The 17953-nt window shown below is 36.3% G+C and overlaps 1 protein-coding gene across 2 annotated transcripts in view; it reads right to left on the minus strand.

Annotated features, from left to right (window-relative positions):
* Positions 1-269: 269 nt before the first annotated feature.
* The window catches only part of NARS2 (Asparaginyl-tRNA synthetase), a 31980-nt gene continuing 14296 nt past the window's right edge, over positions 270-17953 (minus strand). Inside the window, exons 1-4 of one of the 2 annotated variants that reach the window (XM_051214650.1) lie at positions 9589-17672; positions 5653-7238; positions 5308-5514; positions 270-914 (exon numbers count right to left, since the gene is read on the minus strand). In XM_051214650.1, the coding sequence (XP_051067829.1) occupies positions 12665-13957 (1293 nt within the window). In that variant the 5' untranslated portion in view covers positions 13958-17672 and the 3' untranslated portion in view covers positions 270-914; positions 5308-5514; positions 5653-7238; positions 9589-12664. Of the gene's footprint in view, positions 915-5307; positions 5515-5652; positions 7239-9588; positions 17673-17953 lie in introns of those variants that run through there. The other variant, XM_051214649.1, reaches the window with a different exon arrangement.

Genomic DNA, 17953 nt, shown 5'->3' on the forward strand with positions numbered 1-17953 from the left:
ATAAGAGCATAAGGATTGGGACAAACTGATTAAAAACACATCGGTGTTTTCTCCTTATGATGAATTGCAGCACTGAAACTCCCACAATGTCTCGGATATGAGTTAAATTATACTTACCTCTTTGGAACTAAATAATCGGCTCGATGCGTTCGGTTGAAGTACCTAGCAAAATTTAGGCACAATATTATTATACATAGAAAAATGATTTGAACTTTGTCTGACAATAGCGAATAATAACCGTCTGGTTTAACTGAATATGGAACTGGAAGCGACTTTAACACCTAACATTCATCAATATGTAGCTTTCAAAGTAAAAGACTTTTTTAGAAAATAATTTTATTGGCATTTCTTGGGAATGCTATTGCATCTCGAATGTTAGCTATTCCCAAAACAAATTGCATAAGACGCTCAAAGCCAAGACCAAAACCAGCATGGGGAGTACTACCAGTACCACGTAAATTAATGTACCACTGTGATTGATTGGATTTCATGCGTGTTTGTAAACGAGAAGCAACATTCTCACGGACACTGGCGCCAACTAGTTCGCCGATCCCTGGAAATAACAAATCAGCACACTCAGCTTCAATACCATTAATTGACTGACAGTAAAATGGTTTAAGTTCCATGGGAAAATGAGTAATGAAGACAGGACGATTCCCGCCAACCCAATCTAGGATTTTGTACTCCTCTTTTTTGTTCAAATCCCGAGGTTTCGAAGTAGTAAGATCAGCTGTACCCATTTCTTTATTCAAGTACTCTATGGCTTCAGAATATGAAATGCAAACAAACGGTTGTTTCAGCATTGTTTCCAAAACATTTCTGAGCTCCAGAGCAGAATCAACTAGAAAACTTTGGGAATGGCTATCAGATTCAGATTGACTTCCAAGGAATGTTCGAATCAACACTAAATCATTCTGAAAAGTAAGAAAATCAAAGGATAGAAGATAGGAATCAATAAAAAATCAGCATTGGAAAGACCTTAAAGTCCTCTTTGTGAACTGTATATACCTTTTGAGTAAAGTGTGTATATTAGTATAAATTGATGAAAAATTGCAATAATGTTTTACACATATTTAACTGATTAGTACAAAGCATGCACAAAATTAGAAACTGATATGAGTAGATCCTTATTTCAGGAACAGAAACGTTTCAAATTAGAAAAAAATAAATGATAGATGTAGCAATGAAAATTTAGTCGATGTTCCTATGGTTAACGCAACTATTGACTATTATCAAAGATAACCGGAGAAGGAAATCAACATTTAGTTTCTTACATATAATTCACAATTTATGGCTTAATCTTTCTATCTAGAGAAGAATAGCATGAAATAAAGGAAGAGTACACAATTTCTTACAATAACAATTCCATAATCAAGAGACGAAGTTTTACTATTACGTAATGCATATATATGTATATCCTGCAGCCAGATTAACCGGTTTTTAGGTTTCTCTATATCTTACATTTGTATTATGCTAAAGTCAGTTTCATGTAATTGGTTCACTCAAATTTACACTTTAAAGTAAATATATTCATACATTTAGATTTTTCCGTTAAGAGGTCATCGAAAAATAATATTAAATTTAAAAGTGTACTATTAGATTCCTGAAGATGAACTAAATCGTTACATTTTATACGAAAAAGACAATAAAAGCTATGTAAGAGAAATTTATATAAAATATGACTGCATAAATAATAGAAGCAAAAGACATATCGATAGTAAACTTATTCGTATATATTTCATTCGGATTAAAATACATAATAATCAAGCAGTTTGAAAACCAAACTCTGATTAAGTATAGATTATTTGGAGAGATTACAATTTAAGGACGAAACCAGTCAAACTTAGGATAACAAGTATTAGATTTTGGTGAGAATCGATTCATAAATTTGGCTAAATGGCATTTTGTCATTTTAGCTGATGTCAGTTCATGATGAAAACCCTAAATCTAATTCCTAACCCTAATTATCAACGGTAAATCATAATCCTTAGACCTCATATCGGTTTATAACAATTATTTAGCTCTATTAAGTAGATGAACACTCTCAAGATCACTCTAGCTTCGTTCAAAGGTGATCCATAAATTATAGCCTGAGATTATTCTGCACTATGAAAATCATCACTTCTACTGAATAGTATCACATTCATTCTGATAATGCAAAGACAAACCTGTTTGTCGAGTAGGACTGATATTTAACGCGTACTATTGAAGAACTATATATACAACACAGTAAAAATCTAGACAATAACATTTTTTTCAAGCGGAGTACAGGTTGTTCGTATTGAGATTTGAGTCATACCGTAAGTATAAAAGTTAGAAAGAAGTATTACTAAGCTATCCAAACAAAAAATTTACACAATTCGAAGTTGCAAAGTTCTAGACGATAATTGAATGATTTTTATCTCCAAGCTACGAGTTGTAAAAATTAATTTTAGTACTTATTCATTGAATATAAACTTGCAATATTGAATTTCATATAAAAACTAACCTTAAATATGCATAAATCCATTAAAATTACACATTTTATAAATTGGTAATTAACTGTCACTATTAATCATGGAATTGAAAAAAAACCCCAACAAAACAAATACTCTTTCATTAAAATGAACGTCAATTTCAAAACATACTATAAATTCCATTGTTACAAAAAATGAAACCATGTGAATTTAGTTGTTTTCTACAAAATGCATAAAATAACCAAAATATTTTTTTTTTAATTTTTACAAAAGAAATAAAAACTATATCTTATCATGTAAATAATTGATAATAAGCTTTGAGTAGTAGGATAATTAGACTATACAATCATGTGAAATTGTAAAACATATAATCTACAATTGGATCAAGTGAATTCTCTTGCTCTTTTCATCCCATTTGTCTTAATTATTACAGAATTACTATGAAGCATGTGAGATACTTTAAACATCTGCTCTATGAGAATAAAATACTACTATTAATAGTATTGTTACTTGAATAGAGAAATTATTCTAAAGCATGAAACAAAGAAATACTACCTATTCCCATTAGAAACTTACATGCAAATATTTACAAATACCTACAACTTTAAGTACAAATATACACAAGTATGTATATGTGTATTGGATAAACAAAAAATTAATTATTGACTAATGTAATAATGAGGAAGGATGAATTTCATAAGTGTAAATAATAGATTTCTATACAAATGATTAGAATATACAAAAAGCTTAGTAGGAAAGAAAAACTACTTCACTATTGAACGATTGAAAATGATCAGAAATAAAGTTTAAACATTTAATTATATGGATTAACTTAACAATAATAATAATAATAATAAAGGAATTAGAATATCATTTAAGCTTCATTAGAACAAATCCATCAGAGATCGAATAAAGATTAAAAAAAGGCTTTTACTTCTTATAGTATACACGTTTATGGTTAGTGAAGGTCGCACTAACAATAATAACACTCAAGGTTATTCACAGAAACGAAGAACAATAAAGGTGAATGAACAATTAATAGATAAATGCAAACTGGTAAAGTATGTAACGAAATAATTAGTTTCTGGTAAGTAATTTACACAGAAATTGTTGTATACATGCTAAACACTTTCTGAGATATGAAACGAGAAAACCATGTGAAGTGTGGAATCTCTATTTTTTTACGAAATTCAAACCATTTGAAGATGCTGTTGTACAGACTGAAGCCGAACATTATAGAATAAGTCTTACTCCGTTCACGATTAAGTTAACTAAATAATCATAGAAGAATAAACAAATTCACGTTCACTTCATTCAATAGAATTGTTCAACATTTTGAAATGTCCATCACAGCAATGCAAATTCTATTAGAGAACGGCACTTTATGGTTAATCAGAGTATGTTCACAGGTTCACTGCATGAATCAGAATTATCCAATTAGTAAAAAAAAATAGAAATAGATCTACTTCTACGTATTTGGTAACAGAAACTGTTATCAACAGATCCAATCAAAAGTGGTGACCAGAATAAATGATCGGAAATTAATTAGTTCACTTAAAACTGCACATCCAGAAAAGATTATGTGATCTGACAAGGAAGTGCTTTTCTGTGTAACCATTGTATAATTAATCTTCATTGAACTAAAGATTTTGATAGGATTGCCGGACAGTAGGAATGTTGGATATCAAAAGTGTTTTGATTTGAAAACGATTTTTTAAAAAAATCATTAACTTAAAGGGCTGTACATTACCGAAACAATGCAATACGTTCTAAGATTTGCTGAGTCTCATACTACCATTCTACAAACCACTTATTTGACCTAGTTGGAGCATAAATAACAAGTATACTAGAAATAAGTAACTCAATCGAAAAGTCATAAAATACAACTTCAGCTGCTGTATCAAGGTAGCAGTTACAGATAAGTCTTGTAATATTGTTGGCTTGTATTTTATTCTCAATTGTTAATAATAAACAAATATTTAGTTTTAATCACTGAATAATAAGATTGAACTCAATAATTTAAACTACCCAGGAAATCGAACAATAATTCTTTGAAAAAGATTTCTTTAAACTATTTAACTACGTGTTTTGATACTAGGCTGCAATTTTTATTTATTATGTGTGGAAAACAGCAAAAGTAGGAAGTGCTGAATTATTAACTTTTGACTTAGCTGAAACCAATAAAGCATAGCGCTACTAATAAATCTCCCCTTTAAAAAAACATAACCTATTACTAGCAATAATAAAAGAAGGAACATAATGAGAAACAAAGAATACATATATGTATATATAATTATTAATTACAAATTAAAATAGGTTTTATACATAATAAAAATGAATTGACCAGATAGAACTTAAGAATTGTCGTAAATTCCTTGAGTTGAGAACAATAAAGAAACAAAGAAATATTCAAAGGTGTTTTTGTACTAAAAACAATGGAAAATATACAGTAATAATATAATCCTTTTCTATTGAAGGGGAAACAAATGTATGTATATTAATTTATTGAACAAAAAAAGAATGGTTTTAGTAACTGAACGGTTAATCAATAGTGTCAGTGATTCTCATTTGTGTCATGATCAAGAATTTTCGTTAGAATGTCCTAGATTAAGATGAAATTAAACAATCAAAATCGAAGACAATTCATGATTTAAACAAAATTGCTATCAGTAAAGCAAAACTATTAATTTTTAATCTTAAACAACTTAAATTGAAAAAGATAATCATTTAACTATAAAAGTTTATAAGAAAGCAATTACTTTAGAACAGTTGGAAAATTTTTTAATATAACCGCCAAATATTTTTATTTATTCATTTAATAAATAATACATATTGGATGAAATCAACTTACCTGTAATGCATTGAGTTCATTACATCCTGAGATAGGATAAATTTCTAAACATTCATTTAATATCTTTTTAATTAACATTTCAATTTCTCTACATAATGAATTAATATTATCTAAGTAAATTGACTCTGCTTCAAGCATGTAAAATTCTGCAAGATGATGTCTTGTACTTGAATTCTCAGCTCGAAATGTTGGATTCAATGTATAAACCTATTTGTTTTGAATATAAAGAAAAATAAAATAAAACAATCATTGAGTGTATAATAAAGAAAAAGTACTTATTTTTGAAATATCTGTAATTCTAGATAACGTAACAGGTAGCAATAAATGGTTTTGAAGTTTGTTTACATTTTAGTTCGCTTTCAACATAGATCATCACTTTATGCTTTAGTTGATTTCTTCTCTTCTTATTTTCATATGAAGATTTTAAATTTTGTCAAAAGCTTGTATGGTATGTGTTTTATTAATAATTATATATTTGCGATCATGATAGTTGGAGAAGGTTGTATAGTGTTAAAATGGTGCATTTAAAAAGATCTTCAAAAGTACGTACTGATAGGAGTTTTCAGTCAGTTAGTAATAAGTGGGGTTCTTCAGATTTAAAAATTGTATATTATGAAAGAATTCCTTGTGTTGTTAAGGATCCTGATAGTGAAGTTTGGCAACTAGTAGTTTTCATAGCAGTTTAATGGCTAGATAAGATTCCATCTACGGATTAATTCACTATAGATACTCTAATTTTTTTAATAATAGTAACTTGTCAGTTCAGTCGAATCATGAATGAGGACAAATCTTCATCAACAACACGTCGACTTTGCTTGCAAACTAACTCAAACTTGAAAACCCAATCAATTAAATTTTAATTGATTATGTTGTAACGGGTGACTGCAGGTTTGATAAGCAGCGTTTTATTGACCGATTCGGTGACAATGACACGTAAACACGTACGGACGACCTAGAGTCCCGATTGGTCCCGCTTCCCTGTCTAGCCCAGCCAGTTGAGTCTAGAACGCAAGTCACAGCTTCTGAGTTATGAATCATTGTATTTCAGACATACTCTATTTATATACCAAACAAACAAACCACATCATACCATAAAACAGAAAACAACATTTATACAATATGTAACGAATGAATTAAATAACAACCAATAGGGGATGTACATTTAAAATCCAAGGCCACCATAGACTTAACACGATAATTATTGGTATATTATTCTGCATCCATAACACCTCCCCCTTTTTTTGAAATTCCGGAGTTGATATCCGGATTCTAAAATTTTCTGCGTCCGTCCTCCCCCCGCGAAACAATGTTGGGTCCTCATATACCCAAGTAACAGTTAGTCTGATTCTATTTAAAGCATATTTCCCGCATTGAGTAAAGGGTCCACTAGAACTGACTAGATGATGAGGATCAGCGACACTAGATATGAGGTCATTAAGGTTTGATTTTTGTGAAACATATTCATCAGACCTCTTCAAAATTCCATTAGTGGATAATAGATCACTAAAATAAACAGCATCTTTGAAACTCGTATTAGATTTCTGACCATTATTTGATGCACGGGACACATTTTCTGGCACGAGAGGTTCTTCTTGTGAGCTGGATGACTCACTGTCTGTACATCTTTCGGGCACAGTGGGATTTGAACCCACGACAGGGCATGATTCTGGACTGGACATTTCTGAATCGCTGGACGGATCATGAGCAACTGCCTCGTTTGCATTACTGATCATCAGGGATTCATAGAGGCTTTTGTTTTCATATTCATACGTCCTGCAGTCATTTTCGAGTTCAGTATGCAAGTGAGAAATCAATTCACCAATTCCTTTCACATCTCCGAAACATGGGAGATTTAGCAGTCGCATGCGTAAATAGTCCAAAACATTCAACTGGCTCTCTCTGAAACGCTGCTGCTGGCGATCAAGTAGTAGCTGCAATTGATCGGGAAGGATAGTCATTTTCTGAATCAGAAGGGTAATGAGAAATACTGTAATCAATTAACAACCAATGACTTCCAAGAACACCGATGACAAATCTGGATACTGATTGGTCGAAACAACTAGGCTGAATCTCGTCCAATTACAGGGTTCAAAATTTTCTCTACCCCGTCGCCAGATGTTATATCTTGAAAAGTTGATTTTTCTTGATACTACCGCGTATAACAGAGCACCAGAACACCAAAACCCTTCCAAGTCGCAATAATAAGACAGAAGACTAACGAAAGGAATATTATTCCAAAGTGTCAATCATAGTACAAAAGTGTCAGGTATTTATAGTTTTTAGTGAGAAGGAAATCATCATTACAGTCTTCCAATCCGCATACAGGGGGTTATTAGCATTATCCAATCTGGAAGCTACATGTTGGAATTCTAGAACATTCTTCCGAAAGGTGATTGGATGGGACGTCTTCGGCTCCTTCTGAGCCTCTTACAGCTTCCTCGAGTTCACCGGTGGTCCGTCGTCACAGATTATTTAATTAATAAATTGCTGGTCAAATGAGACAATGATACCAGATTCGGACAAATATAAAATCAAAAAAGACTTATACTAAAGAGTCATGAAATAAAAAGAGGGGATCTCTAGTACTGGTCACCCAGGTTTTTTTTCAAAAATACGACAGTTGTTATTTATCTACATAACCTAAATGGTGAAAAGTTTAACATGAGTTGAAAAACACCCTTTCAGTGTTCACGCAAAAAAGCCTACGGTAAAATATATGGACAGCATCCATATAAAGTAACTATTAGGCAATTATTAGTCCACTCAACTGATATTAATATAGGTCGACCAGTGTTGTCGCATTATATCAGTAGAGCGAGATAAAGTTATTAAGATGAATAACAAGTTTGAAGTAGTATCAGTGATTAGATTCGACATCATAATGCATTTCCCGCGAAAGCTGTTGAGTAGTTAGAAAAAGGGGGAAACTAATTTATTGCTCATCGTCTGTTCTAGATGATTTATATACTTCCGAATTAATGAAACCTTTGCGAAAAGCACTTGAAAGAAATTAAGATAAATAGACACAAACAGTTCAGATTATCATATACAAATTCAGTGGGTGTGTACAGTCTATTAATATAACTTCAAGGTTACGGATGGAACGGATGGACACTTAGGTTGAGCCGCATTCCGATGACAGTAATACCCTTGGTAGTTTATAGACGAAATTGTGTCGTTTATGATAAATGGTTATTTTTAAATTATATCCGGATTAAACTGTCTAGAAAGGTAATGAAAACTTCAAGGATAAAACATCCAGATCAGAGAACAAAATTCACTTAAAATCCTCTCCCTAAGCTCAAAATCTTCTCCATAATCACAAAATGGTCTGATATTTTAAGACCAAGAAGTACATAACAATATTAGAAACACTTATAATCTCATAGTTCCATGAGTAAACAACGAATTAACTTATAAACTAAACTATTAGAATATAATCAATTAGGCAGACATATTTAAGTAAACAAAATGTGGCTTGGTAAAAACATGGAGCACAATGTTGAAACGGAATTAGATAGCAAGCTTCAACTAACCGGTTTGTTATTGAATAACATAAACTACAAGATCTACAACAAATGAAATCTTACACCTAAAAAATAGTAATAACTTGGTGAAATTCCAAACTGGTTTGTTACTATGATGCTACTCGTTTAACATCAAAGTCAATATGGTAAAGCAAGATTAATAATGTAAAATTTTAACTTCTTTAGAAATTTGATAACAGCTTGATTGACAGAGTATCAAGTTAATACTCCGTAAATCACTGGTTGGGACACGATCAACAGCAAAGCCCATACCTTAAATTAATAATCCAATGATTTACCACTTTTATATCATGTACTGAACAACATTATAGCAAAAGTCGACTTAAAATCAGCAAGTTGGATCAAATTTTAGTAAAGAAAATTTAATGATTCTTCAAACTTATATTCATCAGCAAGCGATGCAAAAGTAATATAAAGAGATAACTAATCAAATATCCAATCGAGACGAGTTTTAAAAGATAATTTACGAATAGTAAAATAAATGCGGTCATAAGCTTTCTCTACGGTATGAGCTGGCATCCAGATATTTGATAAAAAGCAGTAAAGAATATTCCCATTAAGGTTATCACTCATAGCATTAAGGCTGATAGAACCAAAACAGAGATAAAACAGTTTAAACCGCAAGTAAAGGGGAATTTATCACAGTAATCATTAACAAAGAAAATTATACCAACAAGAACGTATAACTGCAAGATTAAAATGTCACGAAATAGAACGTGTGAGTTTTATTCACCTTACTTAAACCCAGAGCAAGAGATTCCAAATGCATCTGAGCACTACCGGTTAAATATATACTTGAACTATCGGATTCTCTAGTCTCATTAAGCGCAGGTGCTTGAACTTGGAACATCTGACCAGTGCCTTCACAATCTGTTGAAGTGAGGATCGGAGTATCAACCTGAAATGTTATTTTAAAAAGAACGAAAAGATACTGAGCAAAAAACCTGAACTTTTCTGTACATTTCAGACTTGATAATTAATGACTTCATACACTGATTTAACATTTTCAAGGGGCCACACAGAAATCCCACCACAAAACATGACAAGAAATTTACAATATCAAGATAGATTTTGACAACTAAGCATATCAACACAAGTGTTATACTGCACTAACTGGAAAGAACTTGACAAATTTATCCTTCCCAAATACTGAGTTTATGTAATTTTGCAATAAGAAATTTATCTGATGAACAAATGAATTATTCACTAAGTCTGAATGTCAATCTACATGAAAGAATAGTAAGTCTCATCATTAAATATAGAAATTTACATAGGTTAGTGTGTAGACAAAAAGTGACTAAAATGGTGCTCTCTAAAAATTATTAAACGTATAAAATGATTGGTTTATAAATCCCCGAGTCGGTTAGCAAGCACCACGCATCATTAATTAATGTTTAAATAATAATAACAACTGATCAACATTAAAGCTAAGTAACTAAGAAAAAGGGAGAGGAAACACAGAAAGCAAATTACTGAGGATAAACAAATAAATATCAAAGTAAGAAAATAGGACGATCGGAACTAATAGTAAGAAAATGCTCAATGAGTGATACAATGTTGACATGAATTTCATTTTTAAGTTGATTACAAACACTCAGTGTTCACTGAGTCTATCCAGCCTTGAATAATTTAGTTTATCAATCACATTGGTTATAATCTACGTACAATCTGGAACAAATTTGTGTTTATTTTACATACCAGTATCAAGTCACCACAAGAACGCAAAATTAACAAGATAAATACCAAAGTTTTCTAAATAAATGTAATATCAGTCATAATGAAGAAAAACACTGAGAATATTGTTCGAGAAGGAATGCAAATACTTATGTGTAGAGTAACTTGTGAAACTGAATACCTAAAAGAAGACATACAGTGGATGCATCTCCGCCACAGTGAACGATTCTGAGTCATGTTAACCAACATCTTCAACTACTGATTACGGTTATCCAAGCAATACATATAACTTAACATTATCGGACACCGATATAAAAATTGCTCTAAAAACGTTCATCAGCAGAACAGATCTAAGGAAGCTTATAAATGTCATGCTATTTATTATTTACCAGTCACTTTTATTCATCACAAATACAAGCTAATTATTATTGTGGTTACAAAACTTACACTGAACTATTAAATATTTGTATATAATTAGGTGTATCCATTGAATTCTCAACTTGTGTTTTTTTAGTCCCAAGAAACCTTGTTTAACTACGATCGATGTTTTTCTTTAAATCAAGAACGAATGTACACATGGACAAAACATATACACTACAATTGCCATAACAACCCTATTATCTCATCTAAGAAAAACCCTATACGTTTTCAACAATTTTATGATTGACATGTTGACAGTAATCATATTTATTCAATTTTAATGAAATCATCAGCCGATCAATGTTAGACCACCAATGAAAACCTTAAGGATTGCCTTATTAACATCCGTTTCGTTCTAATATGGAACTCCCAAACAGTGAACATCGGCGACCATGTACGCGAGGTCGCGCGACATCTTGAATTTATTGAGCTTAAACTTGAACACCGTTGTATACAGGTTCAGTAGTCTATAGGTTAAGCGTTTGTGCTCGAGACCGAAAGTCCAAAGTTCAATTCCCGCGTATGGGGTCGTGGGTGAGTACTGCTGAAGAGTCCTATACTAGGACGAAGAGACCGTCCAGTGCTCCCAGTTTTTCAGTGGTGGTTTAGCATTGATCGGCTCATGATTTCAATAAAATCCAACAATCTCCACAACCCAATACTTGAAATTTTCAAATCATAAAATAAGGTAATCGGTTTAAAATTACTAACTCTACAGTTACATGGATTAGAACGCATAATAAGTAGAAGTTTCATATTTTAAAAGGAACTACGACGATGGCCCATGGTAAAAGCCAAGATTCCTCGGAAGTCACGAGGCCGATGCTCCTTCTGAGAAACAGAAAAACTATTAATATGGTTACATGGACAATGTGGGAGACAGAGAGGACAAGTCAAATAGCTACGGAAATGATAAGATACAACTTGGCAGTTCTCGGAATAAGTACAGCCCATTAAACACAAGCTGGACAGAAAGAATTAGATTCGCGAGAGGTGTTGTACTCCGGTCATGAAGAACCACCTATAAGATGAAAATCTCATGAATCCAGAATCATCAAAGTAACCTTCAAAACAAAGAATGAGGGGATGTGATTTTCGGGATGCGATTCCCTCCCTCGAAATGCAAAATGTTGCTTCAGGATTAGGTTACATCGACACCCGAACTAGTGATAGGGAGTGAAGTAGTTGATTGTGTCGACCGCTTCACTTATCTTGAAAGTCTCATCAGCCCTTGTGGTCTGGTGTGTGACGAAATGTCAGCACGGATACAGAAGGCTCGACTAGCTTTTGCCAACTTGCGTCATTTATGGCGTAGGCGAGTATTATGGATCGCGAGTTGGCTACTCTAAATTCTACCGATTGACTAGCTTCAGATATCCCAGTTCGACCCCAATACTGTTCCCAATCTCCAATATATCAGAACACGAACCGTAGATGAAAAATCGTTTATGGGGTCAGGAGCAGCAGAATAATGATTTACAAACAAATGCATATTTATACAGTTAGGATTACTATAAATATTGACCAACAGAAAGATGACACGTTCAATAATATTGACCAATAGGAAAATGACACGCGAAATAAATATTGATCAGTAGGGAAACGACCAATAGGGAAATGACACCATTTAACGTTCAAGGGTAGCGTTAGACTTAACCGGATAATTGTTTTTGGGATATTCTTCTGAGTATCCCAACACCTCCCCTTTGGAAAAGTTAATAGCGACGTAACCGAGGGTTTACTTGAAGTTTCTTTGGGTGTCTTCTTTTGCGATCCGACCTCCGAGGCAACCACACAGAACCAGAAGGATGTTCTACTTGAGTAGATGACTTAGTCGTCTCTGTTGGAGGTATTGGCGGAAGTTGAAACGTATCCAACAGCAAGTCGAGTGGGACGTGTTTTGTAATTGCTTCTTTCTCCTTCGCTTCCCTTGACCTGAGTTGATTGTGGTGCCTGGTCCAGATTTCTTGGTTCACTTTGACATCATACATGACGCCCCCATGTTTTTGTGTGATTTCACCCTCCACCCATTTATCACATCCATGTCTATAATCTCGCGCATACACTTTTGTACCAACTTCGTAGGGAATTCGAGTATTCTTCATCTGGAGGCTTTGCCGGGCCACTTGCTTGGGTTTCATCGCACCATGAACTGTCCGTAGTTTTCGCCCCATAAGCATCTCAGCAGGGGATTTGGAGTTTGGCAATAAGTCATGCGGGGTCGTCCGGTACGCAACTAGAAATCGTTCTATGATATCTTCTGTGGTCCACTCCCCTCGTGCTTTAAGCATGGCTCGTTTAAATGTATCAACGAACCTTTCAGCTTGTCCATTAGATTGCGGGTGATATGGCGGAGAACGAACATGGTTGATCGAATTTTGCAGGCAAAATTCTCGGAATTGGCTAGATGTGAATTGTGAACCATTGTCTGTTACTATTGTTTCTGGAAGACCATGCTGAGCGAAGATCCGATTAAGGAGTTTGATGGTTCGAGTTGTAGAGGGTGGCGCAATCGGCAATATCTCCGGCCATTTGGAGTATGAGTCAACCAGTATCAGATATGTGGTACCATCTAGGGGTCCGGTGAAGTCAATATGCACTCGCGACCAGGGTTTTTCTGACTTCGGCCAGGGCACTGGAGGCAACTTAGGAGGATTTTTCGCAGCTTTTTGGCAATGTGAACATCTTTTGACGAAGTAGACAATCTGCTTGTCCATATTTGGCCAATATGCATAGCTTCGAGAGATGGATTTCATACGGTTTATCCCTGGGTGTCCAGAGTGGAATTGGCGTAGGACTTTGGAACGTAGGGTTGTTGGAATTACTACGCGATCACCGAACATCAGACAATCGTTAACAATACAGAGAGCGCTGCGACGATTCGCTAGTTGTTGCATATCACCACTCAGCTGCTTAACTGGCCATCTGCTATGAACATAGGTGATCGCTTCTTGGATAATCGGGTCTTCTCTGGTAGCTTCCCGAACATCTTCAGCGGTAACAGGCATTGCTCGAACGGCATTCGCCAATAGTGTAGCACCGGAATCCTCTTCGGTTGATACTATGGCTATGAGTGTGTCCTCATCAGTGGTAGAATGGTTACTGATAAGTCTGGACAGTGCATCCGCTTGACCAAAATCTTCGGAACGTCGATACTGGATGTCGAAGTCGTACCCCAATAACGCCAACGCCCAACGTTGAAGACGATTAGCAGAATGAGCAGGAATGCCTTTCTTTGATCCAAAGATTGATAACAAAGGTTTGTGGTCTGTGAGCAAGGTGAAACGGCGCCCATAAATGAATTTGTGGAATCGCCGGACAGCAAAATTAGGGCTAACGCTTCCTTCTCTATCTGGCCGTAGCGTTTCTCAGCAGGTGTTAGTGTTCTCGAAGCGTGCATCACCGCTTTCTCTGACCCGTCGGGAAAGACATGTGAGATTACGGCACCCAGTCCATGTGTTGAAGCGTCAGCAGCAACCACAATGGGTAGTTTCGGATTGTAGTGGGTTAGCAGAAGATTGGAACTTAGCATGGCTTTAAGTTTTGAAAAAGCTGATTCACATTGCATTGACCAATTCCAAGTAGCATTCTTTTCTAGCAGACGATTTAATGGATATCGTACGTCATGCAGTGATGGAAGAAATGCTGAATAGTAGCTAATCATCCCCAAAAATGATCGCAGTGAGGAGACATCAGTGGGAGCAGGCATTTGTTGGATTGCGTAAGTATTTTGAGGATCAGGGTGTCATCCGGAAGCATCAAAGATAAACCCCAGGTACTTAATGAAACGTAAGAAGAATTGGCATTTTTCTGGGCGAAGGCGAGAACCATTATCCTGGAGGCGTTGCAGAACTAAGTGGGTTCTGGTATGCAATTCATCAGCAGTTGAGCCGACAATGAGCACATCGTCAAGGTATGTAGCAACGCCAGGAACATCTGCCAGAATAGTGTCCATGATCTGCTGGAAGATCGCTGGAGCAGTTTTGATACCGAAGGGTAACCGGGTATACTGAAAAAGTCCTCGGTGAGTGTTGATTGTCAACAACTCTCTCGATTCGAGAGCGACTGGGATTTGAAGGTAAGCATCTGCCGGATCCAGCTTAGCAAAGTAGGTACCACCATTTAAAATAGTAAATAAGTCATCTGGGATCGGCAGCGGATAGTGATGCTGTTGTAGAGCCGCGTTGAGTCCTGTAGAAAAGTCTGCACAGATGCGTATGGAGCCGTTGGATTTTTTTACAACCACAATTGGTGCAGCCCATGATGAATAAGAAACAGGTACTAGGACACCTTCAGTTTCCAAACGTTGAAGTTCAGCGTCAACCAGAGGTAAAGATGCGTATGGGACTGGACGCTTTGGGCGAAAAACTGGCGTAGCTTCTGGCTGCAGTTTTAAGACAGCTTCAGTTGTGGAACAAAGTCCGAGACCAGGCCTAAATAGTTCAATAAATCGTTTTCGAAGGTCTTCAGCATGCTGTTGTGTAGAAGCAGTAGTTTGGACTTGATTGCAGACAGCGCTAATAGGAAGATCAGCGAGACCAAGTTCTTCGAACCAGTCTAAACCTAAAAGGTTGAGCGGAGAATTGGTGATGTAGCATGTCCCATTGAAGGTTGTACCTCTGAATGAAATACAGCAATAGAGTTCACCATGAAGGCGGAGATGACCCCCACAGGCACTGACGGCTGTTTGAGAGGATGGTTTGATGGGAGGTTGACCCAAGGTTCGCCAAGTCTTTTTCGACAGAATGGTGATATCTGATGCAGTGTCCAACTGCAAACGAACAGGCTGACCATTGATTGAGAGGGTCAGAAATTTGCGTCGAGTCGCGGCATGAGTATGGAAGACTGCTGCTAAACTCCTTGATGAGGTAATCGGCTTTTTGTGAAAACGACGCTGCGTCTGTGCATTTCGACGGTTATTGAATCGGTTGGATTTGCAAAGGCCGCTTTTGTGACCAACTTTCTGACAGCGATCGCACACATGCTGTTTGAATGGACAGAACTTCACATAATGCCAGGCTCCACAGTGCCAACATGGCGAGGGGGGCTTCTTCTGAACCGGTTTAGAGTGATTAGAGATAGAAACAGCGCTGGCGTTCGAAGGACTCGAGTTTGTCGATCTCGAAGATTTTTCTGGTGCTGAACAGCATGAACTTCGGAACCACCCTGGCCCCCAGATTGAACCAAAGTGGTGTCACGCTGCAGATTGATGATACGCTGGCATTCGTCTATGATCGCATTAAGTGTCAGTGTTGGATCTTGTTCAAGGCGGTTGAGCAACCGAGTTCTGATGTCGGAGAATTTGGGTGACTGAAGACTGCATATGAGTATTAGGGACTTGAATTGGTCTTCAGTGAGGGATCTGAGCTTGAACCGTTCGCACTCACGGTTAACAACGCCGACGTGGGTCAGGAAGTCATCGGACTCATTCATGACCAGTTTTAAGCAGCGATATCGGGTACTGAAGAGTGAGTGATGATCACCAAAAAGTTGGCTAAGGGACTGAATAGTGGCGTCGAATGAACGGTCGCGTGGGTTCTGCGGTAGAATGAAGTTGCAATACTTATCCAGCTCGGATGGACCAAGTTTACGGAGAAGAAGACGCACCTTCCACGAATCATCTCTGTCAGCAAAGTCAACTTTGAAAAGGTCTTCATAACGTCTGAACCAGGTATCAAATGTAATGTTGGCATCAGGATCATAAAGAAATTCTGAAATACCACTGGTAATACCATCAACTGATTCAGGAATTGTCGGTGCAGTTGGGACTCGAGAAGATATATGCGTCTGAGTAATCATCTCCATCAGCTTCAGCTGCTGTTCGAACAATTTTTCTAATTTGGCTGGATCCATAGTTAATCACCAACTTGTTGCTCAATCTCCGTCGCCAAATTTATTATGAATCGTGAGTTGGCTACTCTAAATTCTACCGATTGACTAGCTTCAGATATCCCAGTTCGACCCCAATACTGTTCCCAATCTCCAATATATCAGAACACGAACCGTAGATGAAAAATCGTTTATGGGGTCAGGAGCAGCAGAATAATGATTTACAAACAAATGCATATTTATACAGTTAGGATTACTATAAATATTGACCAACAGAAAGATGACACGTTCAATAATATTGACCAATAGGAAAATGACACGCGAAATAAATATTGATCAGTAGGGAAACGACCAATAGGGAAATGACACCATTTAACGTTCAAGGGTAGCGTTAGACTTAACCGGATAATTGTTTTTGGGATATTCTTCTGAGTATCCCAACAGCGAGATATCCGTCTATCAACCAAAGGACGTGTTTACTGCGCAGCAGTTCGTTCCGTCCTACTTTATGGCAGTGAAACATGGCCGGTAAGAGTAGAGGATATTCGTAGGTTACTAGTATTCGATCATAGGTGTCTTCGAAACATTGCTCGTATATCATGGGACCATCGAGTAAGTAACACAGTTGTTAGAAAACGGGTACTAGGTAAGGATGGCAAATCAATTGATGACGTAGTGAAACTTCATCAGTTGAGATGGCTGGGACACGTGTTACGTATGCCCAATCACCGACTACCTCGACGTGCGATGTTCAGTGGTATAGGAGTAGGTTGGAAGAAAGCTAGAGGCGGCCAAACCAAAACACGGCACAAGTCCATGAAGTCACTGACAAGTGGACTGAGGCATGTTGGTAAGTGTAGACTACCTGGTTGGGGACCACGAGATGATAGCAACCGATGGTTAGAAACCCTGAATGACATGGCTCAAAATCGTTTGCAATGGCGCAGGTGCATCCACTCTTTGTGTTCTCCCAAATTCTAATCTTCTGAATTCTTCATGTCCCTTTTTTCCTCTTTCCAAATTTGTTTCACTGGATTATACTCTTTGAATAACACCTCCAAACCCTAATCTTCCCGATTACTGCTTATACTCTTGCTACCTCTACCACTACGGGATTTGAATCGACCACTGCATCTCTGTGCTAAGGTGGTGTGGCAACTCGAACTGATGTACGT

The sequence above is a fragment of the Schistosoma haematobium genome, chromosome 2, assembly GCF_000699445.3.
Source record: "Schistosoma haematobium chromosome 2, whole genome shotgun sequence".
NCBI classification, from domain to species: domain Eukaryota; kingdom Metazoa; phylum Platyhelminthes; class Trematoda; order Strigeidida; family Schistosomatidae; genus Schistosoma; species Schistosoma haematobium.